We start from the raw sequence: 22,271 nt of genomic DNA on the forward strand, positions 1-22,271 counted from the left end.
CCAAAGTGCCCATGCTTTGCAGAATTACAACGTAAAAAGTGATATGCTTCTATATTACTGTGAAATCTTAACTCTAAAGGATAAGAGAGAATGAAATTTCTACAGTTGATATATGTAGAGTATTGCTCCTGTCCAGCCATGTGGCTGTACATTTACTATACATAGGAATCGAAATATCCTCAGAGCATAAGGTAAAAATCAGTTTTAGGCTGCTGTGTTCTGGTTCAGCCCAGGGGAGCTGGTGGGTGGGAAATGAGGCCAGAGGTATGGTGGCTGGGGCCAAGGGGGAAGCGTCCAGCTCTCACTATGAATCATCAGGCACGTACCTGACCCTGGAACCAGACACAGGACCACTACATGCATATACTAAGCCCATTTCCCAGCAGATTTATAACTTTTATAAAACCGGGCACTAGCTGATAACACTCAATCAATACACAGGTTTCCACCCAGTAAAATAAATTTCCTTGGGACGAAATACAGCAGCAAAAAGTCTGCTAACCCACGTTAAATGTCAAAGTCCCCTTTTAGGGTTCTGGCTTAGGGACACCCCTCATATTTATTACTAGATTGTTTATGTTCCTGAAGTATATGAAGAACTTCCTTCATAACATTAACCAATTTAGTGTTTTCAGGAATGCATGTACAGTTTTGCTAGGTCTAGTAGATTTTACAGGTTTCATATCTCCATGTTTTTCTCCTTTTCTGACTTACATCTACTTTTCAGCAAATTGGAAATATTTTTGCCTTCGTCTGCTTGTTATAAATTTTTACAGCTCCCTAAGAAGGTGTCATATTGTTGCTTTGTGAAGGTGGAAAATTGCACTCCAAGTTACTAGAAGACGAAATCAATCAAAGCTATGAAATCACTAAAACTAAACTTTCCTAAACACAGCTCAACGTCCTCAATACTGAATTTTAAGTAGGTAACTTAAATGTAATGTTAAGCTTGTCTTTTTACCGACCCTTAGCTTTTTTATTTTTCCACTCAAAACCTTTATATCATCAGCTACCAGAACAGTGTTTTAGAACACAAACACAAGCAGCTTTGCTAACTAGGTGGTGGAATTTTACATTTACATTAGCCTTTGAAAAATGTTAAAGTAACAAATCTTTTGTTTAGTTCTGTTTAAAATATAAGCTTAGATAAGGGATCTCCACCTACCGTCTTTTCCCATAGTCTCTGACCTATTCCCATAAATGTACCTTTTGGTGAGAAATGGCCCTACTGAGGAACAGAGCAGTCCAGTTACAAAGAAAAAAGACATGGCAAGGAATAGGACAGATAGAGAACATACATGTGAAGTTTAGCATGCTAATATACCTCGACATTTTGGAAACTTCGCTGTATAATAAAATTGTATGGAAGTTCTGAAGTTTTAGTGACTTTAGTCAAAAATATTTAATCTCCACAGGTATTCCTAAGGATGGGATACAATACAGAAACTTCTTTGGTCACAATGAGTCTTATCAAGAGAAACACATTTTGGGAATTCCATTTAAATATGACTTTAAATGCTACTTTAAAATCTTTCAGAGATGCGCTGGAATGCCCCAGAACTATAAGCTGTAGCTCGAGATTGGCTAGATTCAGCTACAGGCCTGCATCATAGCACAGTGAGATGGTGATATCACTAAGAAGAAAACAACTGTGTATCTCTGAAATCTGGAGAAGGTTGGTGTGGTAGCCTGTTGCTGTAAGCAGTCTGGGTGACAAACGGGAACACCAGGTGGTCAGATACGGGAAAACGGTGCCTGTGCTTCACAATGCAACAGTGGGTGAGTGCAGTCACCCCAAACTTTGGTTTGCACCTGCTTTTGGCAGGACTGGTTCGCTGTTGGTTTTGGAGCCTACCAGGAGCTGAGCAGCACCCCTGGGGACACCGAGAACCGCCTGGAAAGCGGCTGCGGGTACGTGTGGGGACACCCCACCTCGGGGTACCCCCGGTTTCAGCAGCCCCCATCCACCCCGCAGCATGCCCGCGGACGCCCCGGGCCTCCTCCTCCCACACCGGGGACGAGCCACGACCACCGCCACCAACGGCCCCAGCGGGAGCGGCGCCAGCCCCCAGGTCAACCGCTCCCCCTAGCGGCCCCCGCCGCCATTTCCGGCCCCACCGAGCTTCCGCGGCGTCATTTCCCTCGCCGCCGCCGCCGCCGCCGCCAGCAGCAGTACCGCGGCTGCCGCTCCGTGGCCGGCCCGAGGGGACCCGCGCCCCGCCGCCTCCCCCCCCCCCCCCCCCCCCGCGGTTTCTCCGCCGCCTGCACCCTCCCCGCTGCTGCCGCCTCTTCCTCCTCCTCCTCCTCCTCCTCAGCCGCCCGCTGCGGGCCCGCCGCCATGGCCATGAGGCAGACCCCGCTGACGTGCTCCGGGCACACGCGGCCCGTGGTGGACCTGGCCTTCAGCGGCGTCACCCCCTACGGATACTTCCTCATCAGCGCCTGCAAGGGTGAGCGAGGGCGGCGGGGACGGAGCCCCCCGGGGAGGGACGGAGTCCCCCGGGCACGCTGCTCGGCCCTGGGGTGTGAGGGACCGCTGCCCCGCTGCTCGCAGGCCCCGCCCGGCCCCGCCGCCTCTCTGCGAGGGGGAGAAGGGGAGGAGGGGGGCGAGGCGAGCGGCCTGTCGGGGGTTCGGCTGTAAACGTAGCCTGCGGGGTGCCTGAGCCCCCCTTCGTTCGGTTGTGGAGGGTGGGGAGGGAAGGACAGGAAAGACTCGAAAATACCGGTCTGAAACTGCATATTTCTACTACATGTGTGCCTATTCTGCAGCCTTTAAAGTCTGCTCCTTTTCAGCCAAGGCAGCTGCCTTCCTGGAAACAGAGCAGTGATGTCCACCTTCTTTCCCATGAGAACTCTCTTCTGCTCGTTTACGAGAGGCATTTTCACTTCCTATGTGTAGATGTTAATCTTCTGGATGTATTCATGTGTTTAAAAGGACATTCCTTTCCGCCTTGGAATGCTTCATAGTCATCTTTATTGATTCACATGCGAATAATATTTTGATAGCCTCCTGGAAAAAATAATCACAAGAAAGGTTTTACAAGCCTATTTTATTTTTGCAACATTTCTGGATACATTTTAAATGCCTCTGGTTAGAAACAAAATACTACTTTTTGCATACTATTTGTCTGAAAATATTGTTCCAAAATCAAAGGAACCGCTCTGCCTGATGAAAGCTTGGGCAGCCCTGCCCATCACCCTTCTACTGTAGAAACAAAACTAAAAGAAAACTGGTATCTCATCTGGAATAGTATTCCAATATCCATACAGTTTTAGGTACATGCAGGAGGTGCAGCTGTATACTTAAGTTCTTCAGCTAAACCATTTCACAAAGAATAGTTTTGTAAGGTAAGTGTGCTGCCAGTAAGGGAGGCCAGTCCATTGGCAATTTCATTCTTTCATGCAAGGGAATCTTTTCTTAAAACAGCTTCATTTTTTATCATGTTACCTGAATAATGGTTTTGTTTTTGTGAAGATGGTAAGCCTATGCTACGTCAGGGTGACACAGGAGACTGGATTGGCACATTTCTAGGCCATAAAGGTGCTGTTTGGGGTGCTACTTTGAACAAGGATGCCACAAAAGCAGCTACAGCAGCAGCAGATTTTACAGCGTAAGTGCTTAACTGCTTTTAAAGTCTGTATTTTGATTTTAGGCAATAGCACATTTTTGTGACGTATAGCTGTAGTAAGTTACTGATTCATTTGTTGTTTTTTATTAAACTATTAGCTTACTTATGGGTAGCTAAATTAAAACCAAGAATTTTAGCTGCTTGCAAGCAGCTATAGCTAATTCTGTCATGCTGAACAACTATGATTGCTTCTTGACAAATATGCTTAATTACTGTACTGTTTTGCTAGACTAACATTTCTGTTCAATTCTAAACTTTATCACTGTAGTTATGCCAGAAAGTGTTGAGTGATTTTTGTGTCTACTAGTTAAGCACTTTTTTTTTTTCAAGAACACTTGCAAAAACACTAGTGAATTCTTTCTTTTTTTTTTCTTTGTTTGAACTGTTTGCAGTCTATATCAATATATTTGACAGGTTGAATCTGGTTAATAGAGGTCAATCTATAAAAGTTGCTGAGAACTGCATTTGTTTGTCTTAAAATAAAACTCTAGTTACTCTGCATTCACCTGAAGAAGGTGGTGAAGGAAAATGGTGGTATAGTACAAAAAAAAAGCTCTAGTAATAACATATGAGGTATACTTACTGACTGTATAGTAATTGATCAGAATGTAGTGTTTATTATTTAAAAAAAAAAAAAGTAACAATAGCATCAGGAAAGATTAGGTAGGGTAGGAAAAACAGGGTAATTTGACTGTCCAAGCTGACTTATCCTGGTGCTACTGAAATGTAAATGTTTTCTCTTGTCATTTAGCAAAGTATGGGATGCTGTGTCAGGAGACGAACTAATCACATTGGCTCACAAACACATAGTCAAAAGCGTGGATTTTACACAGGTATGAAAAACTTTTATGGCTTACTCACAAGAGAGGTAAGCTCTTGGGTATGTTTTGGTATTAGTTACATTTCTTCTTTTTACATGTGTATTTTAACAGGCAAATAATCCAGCATGCAGCTTCTAGTTTGTAAGATCAAAGCTTAAATTTAATAAATGTTTTAAACACTGAGAGAAAGAACAGTTATTTTAAGACTCATGAATGAAGGCTGGTATTTCAATTCAAAATAGAGTTGACACTATATAACTTCTATTTCAGGATAGCAATTATCTGTTAACAGGTGGACAAGACAAATTGTTGCGCATCTATGATTTGAGCAAGCCAGAAGCAGGTAAGTCTTCATTTAGAACCTTTTTTTTTAATTAAACACAAGTTCTGAAATTCACAGAAGCACAAAAGACAAAGTCGAGGGTTGTTTTACAAACATGGTGTCTTTTAACACCTTGACTTACTAAAATAACCTGTTATCTTTAAATTTATCCTTTTACAAGTGAAGTAGAGGTTATAGTGTTTCATGTTTCAGTGCAACACAGACTTATTGGGAGTAGGTAATTAAATTCAGTCCTCTGAAAGTAAAAAAAAAAAAAGTCTCCATGTGTTTAAAACGGTGTTTAAATTCATATCAACACTGAGCTACTGAAGATTGACAAAAAGCTAGATAGCACTGGTGTTAAACTAGGGAAGCTTTTTAAGTTTAGACAATCAGTCTAAACTTAACCAATTTGTGTTTTTTCTGTTCCTGGAATAAGACCTGTAAATAAAGTCAGAGGTGTTTGAAGTAATTTTACAGTTTCCAGCAAACAGAAGCTTGTGTAGATTATTGGAGCTCCTAAAGTGCTGCATGGTGTCATTTTTGGTTCTTACATGTATTAAAATACTTTTATTTTATTTTAAGAACCTGATGTTGTCAGCGGGCATACTTCTGGCATTAAAAAGGCTTTATGGAGCAGTGATGACAAACAGATTCTTTCAGCTGACGATAAAACTGTTCGGTAAGAAAAAATAACTTTGAGTTTTTGAAGAAGCTCATTTATTATCATAAGGTCTGTCAGGATCATTATGCCTTCTGGTAAAGGATATCAGTAACACAGGTTATTTGATCCCAGGTTGCATGCCTAATGAAATGCTTATATGCTGTTGGAGACATAATTATCCAAATAATTCTGATTTACCCCATGAACATGTCCTCACTGATAGTAAGAGGTGGTCTTTGACAACTGAATAGTAGATTGAATTTGTCTTTCATAATCCTAGAAAATACTCGTTTATAGATGGGGTCTTGTGAACACATGCTGAGGTATTGCTGCCTTTTCTTCCATAACCAAGCCTTGAAAGATTCAGAAGGTGTGTACTAGCCAGGGTCTGGGATAAAAGACTGGGAAGCCTATTTGGAATCAGTGCTCTGTTGATAGACAGATAGATAGCACAGCAGAGAATGAAAGCTACTGATAAGTTGTGAAGGCTTTTGTGTCTTTAAGATGGCTCCCCGGTCATGGTTAAATGTTTTGTTTCCTTTATGCCGGATTGGTAGATGTATGGAAACCTAGACAAACCTGGCTGCGGTGGTGAGGAAATGATAAAGACCCTTCCTCAAACTTTGCTGTCTAGATGGGAGATACGCCTTGCTGCTTTTTCAGCTTTCTAGTTAATGTGACCGGTGTCATCTCATGCCTAGTTGTCTTATCATTCTTATGCTATCACATAGAGAAATAGTCTGGCTTTGTGGAAAGAAGGAGGGGAGGGTTGAAGTCACAGATACAGTCTAACTGTAGTCTCCTTATTGGCTCCAGTGCTTTTCAGTTTTCATACCATAGAATAGTTTGGGTTGGAAGGGACCTCAAAGATCATCCAACCCCCCTAGACTACCCACTAGACCAGGTTGCTCACGGCCTCATCCAACCTGGCCTTGAACACCTCCAGGGATGGGGCATCCACGGCTTCTCCAGGCAGTCTGTGCCAGTGCTTCACCACCCTCTGAGTGAAGAATTTTCTCCTAACCTCTAATCTAAATCTCACCCCTTTTGGTTTCAAATCATTCCCTCTCGTCCTGTCATTTTCTGTCTGAGCAAAAAGCTGCTCTCCATCTTTTTTTATAAGCCCCCTGCCTTCCTCGTGTTCAAGATAGGCAAGCGTCTGGTCTGGTCTTTTTTTTTTCTGGATTTCAGAAATAGAAATACGGAGGTCACTCAATTTATGAATTTTCTTATATGTCGCAATTTAATTTGGTTTCTGTTTAGATAGCTCTGGCATGCCTAGGTAAAGTTTTAGATTATATTAAATGAGTCTGTTATTTGGGTAAACTGCTATTAGTACCTCTCTGTGTTCTGAGTTAAAAAGGCAGAATGGAATATTCAGTCCTTGCTTCTAGAAAGCTGTATTTTTCAGGAGATGTATAATAAGGTTTTCAGTCTCTTAAGAGAACCCTTGAGTGGTCGAATGATATGTGGACCATTTACTGTTGGATGAAGTTTCAATAGTAGTAGTATTTTAATGCAACCATGCCTTAATTCCCACCTATGTAAAGCTACGCAAAGCAAAGATAAGAATGCCACTGAAAATCCAAAGTGCCTGTGGAATCAAACCACAGGCTTTCTTTATTAGGTGTGTTTTGTTGTTGTTGTTTTTTTGTTTTTAAACCACAGCTTGCCACAGATGGGGATAAAAGCTGTTTGATTTGCTGAAGTAATCTGAGAGTCTGCCTTGTGTTTTTGTTTCCTGTTAAGCCTCTGGGACCGGAGTACTATGACTGAAGTGAAGGCACTAAATGTTGCAATGTCAGTGAGCAGCATGGAGTATGTTCCAGAAGGACAGATACTTGTGATAACCTATGGGAAGACTATTGCTTTTCATAGTGCCGAAACGTGAGTCCAAAACACAGAATTTTCACAGGTTGAGTAATGGGTTTGATTGTGGGTCAAACTAGTACAGGGCCAAAATATGAAAGTGGCAGAACTGATATGAGTGGATATCTTTGCTTGCCATCTTGTCAAAAGAAGTGTGAAAGCTATCCTTTTCTAAAATAGCGTTCCCTAACTGCCTGTGAGATGCTAGGATGCAAAGATTCGGTGCCATTTTCATCATTCAAACTAACTGTAGTTGTCATTAGATAAGAGTTTCATCCAGGCTTCAGTTTAGTGTGCTTTTCAGGGAACTAGTTATTTATACAACCTCTGTGATGTCTTAAGAAAGCGTGTTACATTCTTAAGCATATTTCAGTAAGTAGTTCTGAATCTGTGAGCCTTCTGTTCTACTTATTCTAGTTGTTTCTATGAACTAGTTGTTTCTTAACTTGGTGGACTTGACTTGCAGGTACTAAAACTTGTTTGGAAACTGTGTGGGTGCCTTCTGTTTTTCTTAAAAGCAGTTGTGATTTGTAGAATCGGTTTCTTTGCTTTCAGGACCTTTTTTTAAAACAAAAATTCTCCCTCAGTCTAGAGCAGATTAAATCATTTGAAGCACCTGCTACAATCAATTCTGCATCACTTCACCCAGAGAAAGAATGTTTGGTTGCAGGCGGTGAAGATTTTAAGCTCTATAAATACGACTATAACACAGGAGAAGAATTAGGTATGTTTGCCTTCTATAATAGAAAAATGAGTTCTGATGTAAGTATTAGATTAATGACGGTGGCTAATAGATGAGACTGTTATATGAGGTCTTAGCATAGCTTGCTGTGCAAGACAATGAAAAGGTTTGTAGTCAGTTAAGTTTTTTTTTTTCCTCAGTACATCTAACATAACATCTAATGTTATCGTTCTAGATCTAATTAAAACCTTCATTAAACAGCTCTTTGTACCTATTGGAAAAAAAAGTTGTCATTCCATACTGCTGTATGTTAACTTAAATGTCTTACTATGGCATTCGTTATGTCAAAAGAGTCACAGATACTTGGTTGTGTGAAAAATGTAATATGTTTGTGTTCTTCTTAGTGTTGGCCAAATACAGGTTTTTAAGTGTATTTTTAACTTTGTTAATCCTATCCTCATATAAAATCAGATGTATGCACAGTGAGTGGTTGAAGGAACAGGGTTGTGTACTCTATGCTACTGGCTTGCTTTGTACTTTTGTCTTGAATTTGAATTAAGCACCTGTTTTCTTGTGTTTAGTATAACATTAATATTCTCTAAATTAGAAGTCACGGGGATACCAGTTATTCTAAACTTTGTTTTGCATCAGAATAAAATACTGGGAAAGTGCCCCTATCAATACTTCTGTTTTCTTCTGATCAGTCTTTACCAGTTAACTTCTACTGTTGACTGATACTTGAAATTATGTTCTTCCAGAATCTTACAAAGGACACTTCGGTCCAATTCACTGTGTGAGATTTAGTCCTGATGGAGAGTTATATGCCAGTGGTTCAGAGGATGGTACGCTAAGGCTGTGGCAGACAACAGTAGGGAAAACCTATGGTCTTTGGAAGTGTGTAGTTCCTGGTAAGTGTGTGTGTTTTTGTGGTAAAACTTAGCTGTTTCATACTCAGTTCTTAGGTAATACCTAGCAGTAATATCACAAGTGGTATACAACATCTGAATTTTGTACAGTATCTGTACATCTGAGGCGTCTTCGTAGCCCCTCAAGTTGGTTGGATTTAAGGTTTTGCTTTTGTAGCTGTCGTTTAATCAATTAATTTCAAATCTGTAAGCTTGGTGAATATAGACCCTTTGTGTCTAATTAAGCAAATGGTCTCATATTTTGATGTTAAAGAACAAGAGATATGAAGTACTTTTCTAAATACTTAAGGATAAAAGAATCTCTAGAAGGGAGTGTATATAATAGGCTTATTTTATATTGCACTTTGATTCTCTAGAAAACCGCAAGCAATAACAATTCATGGAATTGCTTACCAAGCTCTTTCTCCTCAACACTACAGTGGATATTTTTTTTTTTATTTCTGTGGGTCGGGGAAGTGAAGGTATTAACTCTTTTTTCTCCTCTCTGCAGAAGAGGAGAATGCAGAAGCAGCAAAAGCAAGGACCACTCTTCCAGGAACTGCAGAGGAGGAAATAGGTAATGCACTGAACTGCCAAGTTCCACTCAGCTATGTGTTAAAAGATGAGTCAAGATGGTAGAGTTCTATAGGACGGGAAAGTTAGTTTTTTCCAAGTACCTTCTGTCACTTTTCACTCCTTTCAGAAGGTATTTAAGTGCATTTTTCTGAAAATGACTGTAAGTGTCAGGCTGGTGACTAGAGCTGTGTCAGCCTGCAGACTCTACAGATATGGTAGAATAACTGAATCAGGTTAAATGGGAAAACAAACCCAACTGGTCTTTAAAACAGGTGCTGCAGTATTTCTTTGGTTTATATAGGTAAGGTGAAATTAAATAATACCTTCTTTGTTTCATTGCAGAAGAAGTTGCCTCTGAAAACTCAGATACGGTGTACAGCTCAACTCCTGAAGTTAAGGCGTGATTATCTCAACCGTTTTGCAACATATGGACATACAAGACTAAATCAAGTGAGCAGTGAACAGCAGCCTTCCAGAGTGCGCTCTCTACATAAGGCAAAGATGGGCAGTAATTGATGAGAATGCGGTGGAAGTGGCTAGGTGTTGTCTGTAAGAGAACTGAGTATCCAAAAAAAAGAAGACAAGTAGTAGAGTTTTGCTGTCTTTTTAGCATAACTGCCTACTGTCTTTCGAAAGAAGTGTGCAAACCAAGATCCAGTCTCTCTAATTTCAATTAGACTCATTGTAGTGTGTTTTCTTTATTATGGAGAAGAAATATAATGGCTTTTACCTTTTTTTTCTTGAAATTTGAAAGATTTGGCTTTAGTTGAAAAGAAGGGGGATTAATGTACTAAAAGTGTTTGGTTGGGTTTTTGTTTCATTGTACACTGCTTCTGAATGTTTAACTGTTTTCAGTTGTCTAAATAAAATGCCTCTCAAAACTCCTATCTTACTCTTTAGCCTTGGGTTCATGGAACAGAAAAGCAGCCAAGTTAATTGTGTAATCCTTTCTAGCATCTGTTTTTTGTACTATACAGAGGGAAAGTAATAAGAATGTTTTAGTGTTTGGTACAGAGAGTGGCAAGTTCTTGACGTGTAAGCCTTGTGTCATTTTATTCTTTGAAGTTTGAATGTAAAAGTGAGTCTCTAAAATCAAAAGCATTGAAAACTACTAAACTAAATGTGCTGCCTGAAACTACTTGGTTGTACACAGAAATTTCAGAGGTTGACTATGAATCTGTATAAAGCTTGGGTTTAGTCCTCTAAACTGGATTTAAAAAGTTATTCTCTCCAGGTCAAAATCATATTTTCTTCATTAAAGAAAATATTGCCATTCTTCCACTTGTCACTTCCTTTAATGTTACACCGAAAGGTTTACAAAACGTGCTCTGTGTGGAAAGGAGAAATGTTATGTAGGTACATTTGGGTGGGTTCTTGTTTTTACTATTCTTCGGGATTTTTGTCCAAAGGAGTAACAGTAATGCTAGAAGAAATGTTAAAAGAAAATTGAAGCTTAACATTTGAAAACTTGTATATAAATTGGAACAGTGGTAATTCTATATAGAGAAAATACTCTTTCAGAGTGAGGGCAGTCAAACACTCTGAAGGTTGTAGAGGCTCCCTTCTTGAAGACACTGAAAACCCAACTGGTTTTGGCCCTGCTGAAGCTTTGTGTGCTCGTGCAGGGGCCTACGATTCAGTAAGTCTCCAGAGGTCCCTTCCAGCCCCAACTCTGCTGTGGTAGAGGTGGAAACAGTAATACGGAGGATAATAAAGAATGATAAAATGAGTCTTGGTTTCGTAGTAAATTATGGTATAATTAAAGGTGTGTTAGTTCAGTGGCAACTCCAAAGATAATTTTGAAATATTTATTGAAATTTCATCTTAAAAATGAGTACTCCTGTGCTTTACAGCTAATAGTTTGATTTAGTCATCTCTAATTCTTTTAAGGCTTATGATGATTCCAAGTCTCATGATTCAACCCAGAAGCTTACTTTACCAGTTGAAAAGTGCATTTAAAACAAGGAGCTCTCTATCCCTGCTGTAGTGAAACTTCTTATAGAGTGGTCTTTGTGCTGTGTTTCAAGTAGGCTGTTCAGCACTTCAGAGGGAACTCTGGAGTAGCATTCTCAAATCCAAGAGCTGTGACCCTTCGTGGCTTTACAAGATGCTGTTGTAGTTCATGGTTTCTTTGCTAGCAGTGAAATGAGTAGGGCTAAAGTTGCAAGATGTCTCAATATTGACAGTGCTTTATACTTCTTTTTCCTGCCTTTGCATTGTTGCAACTGTAGGGGAAAAACATGAAACAAAGCCACTGACAACGCCACGAGTTTTTAGATTTTCATTTGGCCTGCTGTTAATAGAAAGCTTTACGAAGTTGTTAAGTTTATATAGAGCGTGTTCTGTAAGTGTTGGAGGAATATGAACTTCCCTTTGAACTCGGAGGAAAGTGAAGCTGGCCGGACTCGTTGTGGGGGCTGCCGGACCGGTGTGCGGATAACACAAAGCAAAGGGGAGGTGGTCTCGGTGCCACGGCTGGGGGCTTGCCTAGGAAAGGGTGGGCTTCGTGCCGGTGCCCCGGGTACCGGGGGCAGCGTGGCGGCATCTGCCTGCACCTTTTAAAAAATGGGGGGCAGTCAGGCTTTTAATCTCTGCTCCCCGGGCTCACCGCCTCGCTGGGGGCAGTGCCAAGCGCGGCCCGGAGGCGCTCGCCCGGTGTCCCCGCCGCTTCCTGCCGGTGCGGGGCGGGACCGGGGAGGCCTCAGGCGGGCTGGAAAGCCGCCGGTAGCGCGAGGGATGGCGGCCAGAAACCCGGGCACCAAGCTGGGTAAGGGGCCGGGCCCGCGGGGAGGGCCAGGGAGAGACAACGCGGAGCGGGGCGGGGGGGGCAGCCTGGCGGCCCGGCCTCGGGCTTCCTCAACGGGAGTCTCCCCTGCAGGCTGCGGGCTCCGTGGGGCTGCCTCCCGTCCCGGCTGCCTCCCTCCGTAGGTCGGGGGCTGCGGGGGGCAGTGCCGGGGCTCCCCCTGCTCCCCCCAGCGGGAAGCGCGGCCCCGTGGTGGAGGAGCGTGGAGCAGCTGGGCTGCTCGCCTGGTGCCAGTCAGGCTTTTCGAGCACACTTGTTTCAAATGTACGAGTTTCAAGCGTACGAAAAGGTGGTCGTGGTTACCCTCACGCAGCGCCCTGCCTGCCTGCCTGGAGGGGCTCAGGGCAGAGCAAAGCTCACAGGATGCATGGACATGGCATGCAGTTGAGCTGGGTCCCCTCCTGTGCCCCTTCCAGGCTCTGACTGAGTGAAACCTTTGTTGTTGTGCTTCCTTCTCTCTTCCTCTCCCCCAAGAGTTCCAAAGCACTTTTGATTAATTCAGTTTTGATTTGAAACCTGGGACTTTGCCTTTCCATATTTGTTACTTGCTCTCTGGAGACTGATCAGGTTTTTCCTGATGTTTGCAGGTGATCTTCGGTCCAGAAAGGTGGCAGTACCCCAGATAAGGCAGAGATCCTCCAATAAAGGCTTTCCTTGCCACTCCCCGGCTGGAACTTGTATTCTGCTAACTGCTGAATACATCTCCTTGGGAAAGGAGAATTGGCCATGGCTCTCTGACTTCTCCACACAGCCACACCTAATTGCAGTGGTGGAATGAGTTGAGGTGACTGGCCCCTTTACGGCCCACCTGGAGGGGTATGATAGCTTGGTCAGTGGCAGGAGATGTAAATTAAGTGGAGGAGATACAGGGTTGTGTCATGGAAGTGGAGGAACAGGAGGTCTCAAGTCAGCGTGAGCAGAGTGCAGGAGGCCATGCAGCGCAGGGTCATGTGGTTGTACTCCTCTCTCTGGCACAAGGGCAGGCGTTTTTACAGAGTTAATACGCAGTTTGAATGATTAACCTGTGGACAAATTGAAGTTAACTCTGTTTTCATTCTCTGCAATGACTGATGTGCAGCTCCTAAAAGTGAGCTGTCATGTTGCTCTCTGATGTGCTTATCCTTGGGCTGCTTAAGTTTCTTTCAAGCATAACTGTCTGAATGTTATCTTTTTTGCTGACACAAATGTGTTAATAATGCAGTGGCAAACCTTCTGTCTCTGTTACAAAAAAAAAAGTCAGCATGAAATTTTGCACATGCGCTCCAGCTATTGTAAACTAGGCATGTGTTGTACTTCTTACAGTAAATTTAGTCTTACAGTTAATTACCTGCATGTGCAGGAACTGCATAAACTTGAATCTGAAGTTAGTTCAGTTTTATTAAACAGTTGTCATCCAACAGACAGGAGTAGTCATAAGGAAGGCAATGCTGCCAAGTATAAAATTACTGGTAGAGACAGGTGACCTCATTAACTTTTGGCTGGATCTTGCTGTACAACCATAGTGAAAGGAAAAGAAAAACTACTCAGTGTACAACTGACCAACAAAGCATAGTCTTTAGTTTATGCACCCACTAAAATAATCTTTGAATTTTTTAACTCTTTTTTTTTTTTTTAATCTTTCCACCTATTTTCTGTAATTTTCTGTTCCTGTAACTCCACTGCCCAAGAGATAGGGTTAACTTGTGTGCAAGATTATTAAGGGAGAACACAGTGGGATGGATGTCTTTAGGGCTGTACCACATGGCCTATTCTAACTGCAGCTGATTCACCTGGAAAGGCCACTGTCCCCCCCGTTTATCCACAGGTACTTGTTGCCATCCCCTCCCAGTGATTTCTTTAAATCAGCTGTGGTCAAAATGACCCAGGTTGGAGGTGCAGGGCGTACCCTGCAGTGGCTGTTTCTAACTGCTTGCTGGCTTATGCTGGCACTTTAAGGGAGAAAATCTCCCTGCCATTCAGTCTCCAAGTAAATACACATCTGAAATACTTTAGTGCTATTATCTTAAGTAAATTGCTGTATCATATTTTAAGTGCTGTACCTTCACTGGTAACAGTAGTCAAAAGGGGTATGTTAAGCCCTTGCCTTTATCTTTCATGGTTGCTAGCTATGCACATTGCTTCTGTGACTTTACATGTTAGCTTTTGAAGGTTTTGCCTGCTTGCAACAGCAGCTTTAACAGTAATTCAAATGATTTGCTCCATATCTCGCAGAGCTTTCTGTAACATTATAGGTGTTTGCTAATAAGGACACCGAGTGGTAAAATATCTTTTACTTAAAAAATACTTTATTTCATTTGAATCCTTTTCTATGCTCCTGTTATTTCTTTGTTCAATATGTAATGTCATTATTTATGAAGTGTGTTTCGGATGCCACCATTAGAGAGCATCTTATTTATTCATGAATGGCAAACTAAACTGTTCTTAAATCATTGCATATAATGCTTCCCCGTGTGATTTTTTTCCAGTAAAATGAATACATTTTTGTAAAAACCCTTAATTAATCCTTTCTTTCTTCTTATCGCTGTTCCTCAGTAGAAGAAGTAGGAGTTTACTTGTTAAAAAGAACAGGTACATCTGAAGCAGATAAAGACACAGATTTGAATGAACTAGTCAGAGGGTCACTAGTGTAATGTACTGGCACTTCTGATATATTTTCAGTGAGACAATCATATAAAGAAGGTGGATAAGAAATTTTATAAGTTTGTCATTCCACAGGGACTGTCTGCAGAAGCATTCTTTTATACTCAGGTACATCGTGATGACTATGAGGGCTGAAAGGAATCTGCCTCTCCTGCTCTGCTCTTAAGGGCACTTGAGTATAATGGACCAGGTGCTTTGTACCTTATCACTTTTCAGAAAAGCATCAGATGCAACTTTTAATGCCACTTCAGAACAAAGTAGTGAGAAACGTAAATGAGCATTTGCTTTGTAGTGTAAGCTAAGTAGTATACGCCTTTGGTTTAACTGCAGGGATGCAGGCATTTGCCACATGGTTTTTCTGTTCCCTGCAGATGTAATTTTGATGCAGCAGCTTCAGAAGTCATGGAGAAAGATAGACAGATGTCCTGTAACCTTGGGTAGAGGCAGAAAATGACAACTAGGATGTTTAAAGCTCAGCAGATAATGCATCTTCTGCATCCTGAACTTGCGCCTAGGTACAAATCTTTCTTCAGGCAGCTCAGTAGGGAGGTTGGATGGGGGAATGGCCTGAACAATGACCCAAGGTCATGTGGCAGATCAACAGCAGAATTGATTGCCAGTTGAAAAAACTACAGTTTAACAATTTATTGTATTATAAGGGGTGAGTCATGCTTGACCAACCTAATTGCCTTCTGTAGTAAAATGACGGGTTATGTTGACAAGGGGAGAGCAGTAGATGTCATTTATTTCAACTTTATCAAGGCTTTTGATGCTATCTCTTGCAAAATTATTGTATCCAAGTTGGGGCATTTGGGAAGGTAGATACCTGAATGGGTAAAAACCTGTTTGGATGGTTCAGTTGAGAAGAGTATGACCAATTGACCATTACCTGCTTTGAGGCTGGTACTAGGTAGAGTGATACAGGGGTTTCGCCTGGTGCCCATCTTGTTTAACCTTTTTTTCAGTAACCTAGAGGTGGTGATAGACTTGCTGCTCATAAAGTTTGTAGACATCACTAAATTGACAAACTGGCACAAGTTCAGCAGAGGGCTACCAAGACAGCTGGGGCCTGGAGCACTTGCCCTGTGAGGAGAGACTGAGAGAGCTGGGCTGAGTTAGACTGGTGAGGAGGTGGCTTCAGGGATACTAACAGCAGCCTGCTCATCCCTGCTGCGAGGCCATCAAGAAAGCAGAGCCAGGCTCTTCTTGGCTTGCGTGATGAGATGAAGTAAGACAACAGACTTGTCCTGAGGCAGAGAAGTTCAGACTGAATATGAAGAAAAACTTCACGCGGGACAGTCAGGCAGTGGGGCAGGTTGCCCAGAGGCTGTGCAGTCTCCATCCTCGGGGGCTCTCAAAATGCAGCTGGATAAAGTCCTGAGAAACATGGTCTGAGCTCAGATTTGGCCCTGCTGTGAGCAGGAGGTTGGATGAAAGACTGGATGATAGAGACCATCCAGCCCAAATCATTCTCTGATTATTTTTTGCTGTGTGTGTATATATATATATATATATATATATATCCTTTGAGTAATGAATAATTAATTACACTTGTTTTGCCCAGTCTGTTCTTGGACTATTAAAAAAAAAATCCATCCATGTTGCTCAGTCTCTCTAGATGAAGGGCCAGAAATATATTTGTTACGTTTAAATTGATATTTTTAATTATAGTTGGTATTTCTGAGCCATTTACATATGAGAACTAGCCTGTTGGTAAGTGGCATTTAGATAATGAAGCATTGCATCCCTTTTCAAGACCACGTAATTCTGTTCTAATATATTAATAGCTGGTTTTAGCCTGTACAGTGGTTCTGTTCCTTCAGTGTTTCCTCTCTAACACCTTTTGAATCTGCTAGAGAACTATAATTCGAAAGAAAGATAGATGTCTCAGAAATAACTAAGTCACTGGGCAGAATGACCAAACTAGTCTCTCTGAGGAAAAGGCAGGCACAGCTCAGCAATTACGTGGCTTCTCATTACAACTTTTTTTTTTTTTTTTGGCTTTATCCAAGTAACAATGTCCTGTCTTACTCCATAGTCGTAAGGACCATAACAGGACAGCTGGGCTGCTGGGGTAAGGAGAGGTCTCCATAGGCAGGGTGGAAGCAGACGACTGAGATCTGCAGGAAAGCAAGCTCCTGCTGTTCTGCAGCTCGTGGGGCAGCCAGCCTTCTGAGAAAAGAAAGGCTCATAAGCAGTTTTCAAAGTGTTTTGGAGGATGCTGTGAGCCATTTCATCTGATCCATAGCCAAGATGATGTGACCTTACCAATGTGGTGAGCCAGTAGAGCTTATTTCTAGTTCAGAGCTCATGCCTTGGTGTCCTCCTTTGTGTACCTGAATGCTGATGACTTGCAGGCTGAACTTCTCCCATATAAGAAGGACCCATCTGAGAATAAAATAGGTCTCTGGCAAGAGTTTCTATGGGAAAGTGATTGCAGCTTCTATGTCAAAGAAGCTGAGTAACCCCCAAGCTCTAAACAGCTTACTTGGTAACGAAACTGTTGTATAGCGTAACCTGATCCTGGATTTTTTTCTCTCTCTTCAGTGTTTTTCTTAGACTTTGCATGGCCAGCTGGATTCAGCCCATGTTCAACTGAATACCTCATTTCTCCACTGAAGGTTCAGGACACAGTTTCATATAAGCTTCTCCAGAAATAATAGCTTTCATCACTTCCCTTACCCATTTTATCATGTGTTTATGGTAAGAGCAGGAGCACACATGCTGTTTCTGGCACAGAAAAGGAAATAAACAGTTGGGGGGGCAGCTTCTTTTGGGGACAGCGCTGCTTTGAAATGCTTGTGAAACTACAGCCTCAGGCATTCTTTAGCTTTCTGTTTCGCCATCTGAAGGGTAACAGCTACACATTTTCCAAAGTTTCTGAAAAGCTTAGTCTTTTTTTTCATGAGGAATGTGTTAGGTATCTTAGATATTTATGTAATTATACTAATGAAGTGGTTTTATTTATTGTTTTCTGAGGAAATGCTTGGTATTTTTGGAGTCGTGTTCTTCAAAGGGAGGAGATGAATTTCCTGTTAAGATGTTGAATATGATTTTTTCAAATGTCTTCAGAGGAAAAAGTAAACTTGAAGAGTGATTACAGAATATTGGCTAATTAGCTATAGTGTAACTGCTTTAATTACTTTCATCCCTGAAGCCACATTACTGTGCAGATGACTAACAGATGACTTAAAAAAAAAAAAAAAAAAAAGACGTGTTCACACTGCAAGGTTAATGAGCCTAATTAAATATAGTTTTCCTTAGCCAGATACTAAATCATAAAGCTTGGTGGAGTGGAGGAGGGGCAGAATCCAAAGGCGGTCAGTTCTATTTCAAATACTGGTTTTATTCTGATTTTTTCTTAATTGAAAAAAAAAAAAAAGCTGGCATTGTAAGTGATTTTTCTGAATAGAGACACCTCTATTTAAAATCTAGTGAGGTCTCACACGGCAAACTTTGAAAGTCTATTTAGAGACAATTACACTGAGACATACTTGTTTTCAGTTGCCCACTGCTTTAATTAATGGAGAAGTGGGCTTGAATAAAAGATCTGTGTCAGATAGGAGTCTCCATCTGCTGCTGGATATTACCAGAACCTTTGTCCTTCTTTGCCGTGCATTCTTTTTATTGCAGCATTTTTATTTCTCTTTGTAAGTTGCCTAATGTTTTGCATGGAGTTCTGATATTCTTTTTTTAAGTGTTTTTTTTTTTTTTAGTTTTTTTTTTAAGCTATGCACAGTTCAATATCCCACATTCAAAAAAGACTTAGAGATCCAGATTCTGTGGTCTTTCAAGGAAACGAAAATCTCAGACACAAAAATTAGATTGGGTTGCCATGCGTCAGCTACCTTCATGACTGGTCTTGAGATATTAAAAACAGAAGGTAAAATGTATTGCATGGTGAGACCGAAGGGTTTAAGCCAGTGCCTTTCATTGTACTGCAAAGAACCAAGAGTGCATATTGCTAATGAGCTGGCATATCATATGGTGACTTTCTCATGTGATTTACCACTCTGAGGAGACCAGGTAAAACAAAATTTTATATATAGGGCCTTTTGGTTCTGAACAGAGTGGTTTTATTTTGTTGTTGTTGTGTTTTTTTGTGTTTTTTTTTTCTTTTAAATGGACCATAAGAATAAGCATGTCATCTTTCAGGTACCCATTCCTTCAAAAGCAGCAATGGGTGAATATGAGTTAACAAATTACTGGCTTATTTCACTTCCACTATTCCTCCACCTCTTTTCTCACATTGATTGTGAATTACTTAAACATTACTTCTCCCACCACCACCCAAACAGCATTACCCTCGATTATTTCCTTTAACCTGATCTAATGTGCAGGGCTCCATTTCCTACACAGATTGCTCAGACCTTCTGAGAAGCTATGCCCAAAGGTCAGGTAGGGCCAGATATAGTAATGGAATGTCTCTAGAAGTCCAGCACAAGATGTATCAGATTAAATCCTCTCCAAATAATAAGCAACAAAGCGTTAACCTCTTCATGGAGGCAATTGCTGTTCTGTCACTTAAATTCGGGTTTATGCCCCAATAGCCAAGAGGATGAAAATTTTCCATATCTAACGAAGTGGATGCTGTCTTCATATTCTTCCAAACTCTGTAGAAGGCAGCTTTTATAAGGTCCAATATCTTGGCTGTCTTCTGTAAGGTAGGAAGAATGGGTTAGAGTAGATTAACTGAAGCTTCTGGATCTTTATTAGAGAGTTAGAAGCTGAGTTCTTCACCTAAACTGGCTTCTTTGACTTTATCATATTTTCCAAAGGAGCTGAAAGATCACCGTATACCCAGTAGAGTTCAAAAGTTACCATGACAAATTGGATTATGATTAAATGATTCCACCTGAACACTTGGCACACAGTAGAAGAATCACTACACAGAGTTTGTGTTTCCTTTAATTGTCTATGTATTCATTTATATTTTCCAATGGGCTTTGGCAAGTATCACCTATGGTGGCCCCATGGGAAGAGATTTATGTTCTCTGCTGATCACCTGGGAGACTTGACCTTAAAGCAACTGCAGAAGACGTAGCTTATATTTCAGCTGTCTATGTTTATGTGGTTTACATTTATTGACATTCAAAAAGAAGGAAAGATCTAGCCATAAGTATTGTAGCTATAGATTTTCTTGGCTGCATTCTACGTGCCAGATGAGCTGCTTGCATTTGAGACAATGAATTAGCCTGTGGCTTTTCAAACAGAGAGAATTAATGAGGGTTTGTTGTTACAGAGGTTTGCAACTTCGCTAGCTCCTCCTTTTTCACCATACAATGACTCTGACACTAGAAATCCTAAAATTCCTTCTTTAGTTTACTTCCTGTGGTCACCATTTTGAACCTGCCTGCAGGTATGGCTTATATTATTACTTGTAGGTGGTAATAGAAAAGCAGTCGTGAGGTGGCTTATAGAACAAGGCTTAGTTCAATTGTTTCATGCCTTTGTCCTGCATTTCCACTGAGTCATCTCTACCGTAAATTGGTTTCTCCAGTGTTTTCTGTAAGTCCCATTAGGAAAACAAGCTTGTATTTACACATATTTTGGCTGGTGTATTAGTCCTGCACTTTTATATGTTACTAAAACTAAAAAATAGGAAGAAAAAACTCAAGACAAGATTTCTGTTTGAAATTAATGATTTTGATTATCTGCTTTTTTTTTTTAAATGCAAGCTTAATACAGCAAGAAAGAATACTCCCAGAGATGAGAAGCACTTAATAAATTAATTGATTGATTAATAATTAATTGATTAACCAGAATTATTATCTCTTAATATCTGTACAGGTGTCCATATACAGTCCTTAACTGATGATGGTAATCGATGATTGCCACTGATGGGGGTGATTTGTTGATGGTTAGTGGTTGATGATCATTAATATTGTCTTCAGAGTATATTCACAGTTTTGTTATATGAATAATATTTAGAAGAATTAATTATGTTTTGGAATACGAGAGATTTTAAAGATGTTCTATTTTCCTTTACCTGTATCCTTCTATGAGCAGGAGGATTTGAGTTTCTTTATTAACATTCAAATTTGCACCTCTAGTTTATCATACTAAGCAGAAATTTCAAGATGCAAGGGCCTGAACTATCAATTCTCCATTATCAGTTACCCTTCATTAAGAGGTAACCATTTTTTAGTGCTTCTGGTTTTGGACAGTTTCATTATTATGTAAATGTTGAGCATCTACTTTTCTGTGACTTGGTTATTGCTTATGGATTCTGAAACTCATTGAAATTGTGAGCCAGACTGTCTGCTGTGGGCATCTGAAGAAATTCACAGACGGAAGATGGGGAAACAAGTCCCCTGGGGTGCTTGGCAAGGTGAGCACTTCTGAGGCAGGCATACATCTCAGCAGCTTCCAGGCAGATAGATGTGCTGCCCAGGAATTCACTGCATTTGGAGACTTGCAGCTAGCCAGCTCCTAGTAGCAAATTCAGTGAAAGTAGCTCTAGACAAAAACAACCTAAATGCATTATTACACAGAGGTCTGTCCAGAGGTTTTGGTGCCAGGTGGGATAGAGATCCTGTAACCAAAGGTACACACGCGCGCACACACACACACACACAATGCCGTTGGATCCTGGTTGCAGGCAAAGGATTGAATAAATGTTACCGTACTCTAGAATCAAGAAGTAAATCAGCAAGCAATGGTAGAAGGCTGTTTGGTGCGTTTTTGTCTACTACATGTGTAATAAACTTCACAGTTCAGGACTGGAAACATAGCATCTCTCACCAGCTTTAAGTTAATTATTTTTTAATGGCAAAGAAAACATGCTGTGTGAAACATCCAGCTCACAGATAATCCCCTGACTGAAGTTAATAGTAGTATGATGTTTTGGACGGTGAGAAGTGTGCAAGCCCTTTAAAGGATATTAAAGCACAACGTGCTCTTCAGAGGACCCAAACAAAGCTACAACTTTCATCCAAATTCCCACACGGTACATTAAATAACACAGAAATAGATGAGAGACTTCTTTTTTTTTTCCTCCTACCCCAGAACTTGGCTGGATCTCAAAAGTGTATGTGAATCAACCTGCAGTTGTAAGGCATGCAGAACAAATTCAGAAATGGAGAACTGTGAAAGGTAATTGGCAAGTAAGTACTCTTTTTATGCATTCTGTTCCTGTATTTTTAAAGCAGTCACTCTCCCTCTCTAGGCTGCAATATTGAATTTTGCTCAAGATGCATGTAAACTTAAAAGATGTGCTTGTCCATGTCTTATTTTAATAATTTGTATTTGATGATGATGGGATGGAATAAGGTGACGCATTTATCCAAACAAGTTAAAAACCTTATAACTCATGAGTGGCAAAACCGCAAATGAATTTCAGTCATCTTTATTCATGAGT

At 41.0% G+C, this 22,271-nt stretch overlaps 2 protein-coding genes and 1 long non-coding RNA gene across 9 annotated transcripts in view; all 3 read left to right on the forward strand.

Annotated features, from left to right (window-relative positions):
• The first annotated feature begins 2,129 nt into the window (after nucleotides 1-2,129).
• STRAP (serine/threonine kinase receptor associated protein) lies at nucleotides 2,130-10,744 on the forward strand. The gene is made up of 10 exons (XM_083831383.1): nucleotides 2,130-2,450; nucleotides 3,476-3,611; nucleotides 4,381-4,462; nucleotides 4,721-4,793; nucleotides 5,358-5,454; nucleotides 7,186-7,323; nucleotides 7,893-8,029; nucleotides 8,746-8,895; nucleotides 9,404-9,469; nucleotides 9,811-10,744. Exons 1-10 carry the CDS (start codon nucleotides 2,339-2,341, stop codon nucleotides 9,870-9,872), a joined length of 1,053 nt encoding a protein of 350 aa, XP_083687509.1. The 5' UTR covers nucleotides 2,130-2,338; the 3' UTR covers nucleotides 9,873-10,744.
• A 1,037-nt stretch (nucleotides 10,745-11,781) lies between these two features.
• The window catches only part of DERA (deoxyribose-phosphate aldolase), a 55,198-nt gene continuing 44,708 nt past the window's right edge, over nucleotides 11,782-22,271 (forward strand). Inside the window, exons 1-2 of one of the 7 annotated variants that reach the window (XM_083831341.1) lie at nucleotides 11,782-12,235; nucleotides 21,920-22,017. In XM_083831341.1, coding sequence (XP_083687467.1) covers nucleotides 12,034-12,235; nucleotides 21,920-22,017 — 300 coding nt within the window. In that variant the 5' untranslated portion in view covers nucleotides 11,782-12,033. The remainder of the gene's footprint in view (nucleotides 12,236-21,919; nucleotides 22,018-22,271) is intronic. The other 6 variants (XM_083831345.1, XM_083831343.1, XM_083831340.1 and 3 more) reach the window with 6 other exon arrangements.
• On the forward strand, nucleotides 12,246-17,194 carry LOC310897602. Its single transcript, XR_014582414.1, has 2 exons — nucleotides 12,246-12,535; nucleotides 12,859-17,194. It is a non-coding gene; the product is annotated as an uncharacterized lncRNA (long non-coding RNA).

Source organism: Anser anser, assembly GCF_964211835.1.
Source record: "Anser anser genome assembly, chromosome: 1".
Taxonomy (NCBI): domain Eukaryota; kingdom Metazoa; phylum Chordata; class Aves; order Anseriformes; family Anatidae; genus Anser; species Anser anser.